Here is a 223-nt window from a genome sequence, read left to right as displayed (position 1 = left end):
GTATCCCTTGACGTAGTCACCATCTCTGGTTTCTTGTTGGCTCTTGTAGTCTCCGGTGTAGGAGTCAGCTACATCGTAAGAGAAGTCGTATTTGGCTGGGGCTTCTGGGTACTCTGGGGCGTAGTTTGGTTTGTAAGCTGGGGCAGAGTAAGCTGGAGCTGGGGCAGAGTAAGATGGGCTGGAGTAAGCTGGAGCTGGGGCAGAGTAAGATGGGCTGGAGTAA

The 223-nt window shown here is 52.9% G+C and overlaps 1 protein-coding gene across 1 annotated transcript; it reads right to left on the bottom strand.

The window, feature by feature from the left end:
* Positions 1-3: 3 nt before the first annotated feature.
* Positions 4-219, bottom strand: LOC108254518 (cuticle protein 8-like; the record flags this gene model as incomplete). The annotated part of the gene is made up of 1 exon (XM_017449488.1): positions 4-219. A coding segment is annotated over one exon (216 nt), but the record flags the coding sequence as incomplete, so codon positions are not given.
* Positions 220-223: the final 4 nt, after the last annotated feature.

Source organism: Diaphorina citri, unplaced genomic scaffold (genome assembly GCF_000475195.1).
Source record: "Diaphorina citri unplaced genomic scaffold, Diaci psyllid genome assembly version 1.1 scaffold148461, whole genome shotgun sequence".
NCBI classification, from domain to species: Eukaryota; Metazoa; Arthropoda; class Insecta; order Hemiptera; family Psyllidae; genus Diaphorina; species Diaphorina citri.
This window is presented reverse-complemented; position numbering and strand designations above follow the sequence as displayed.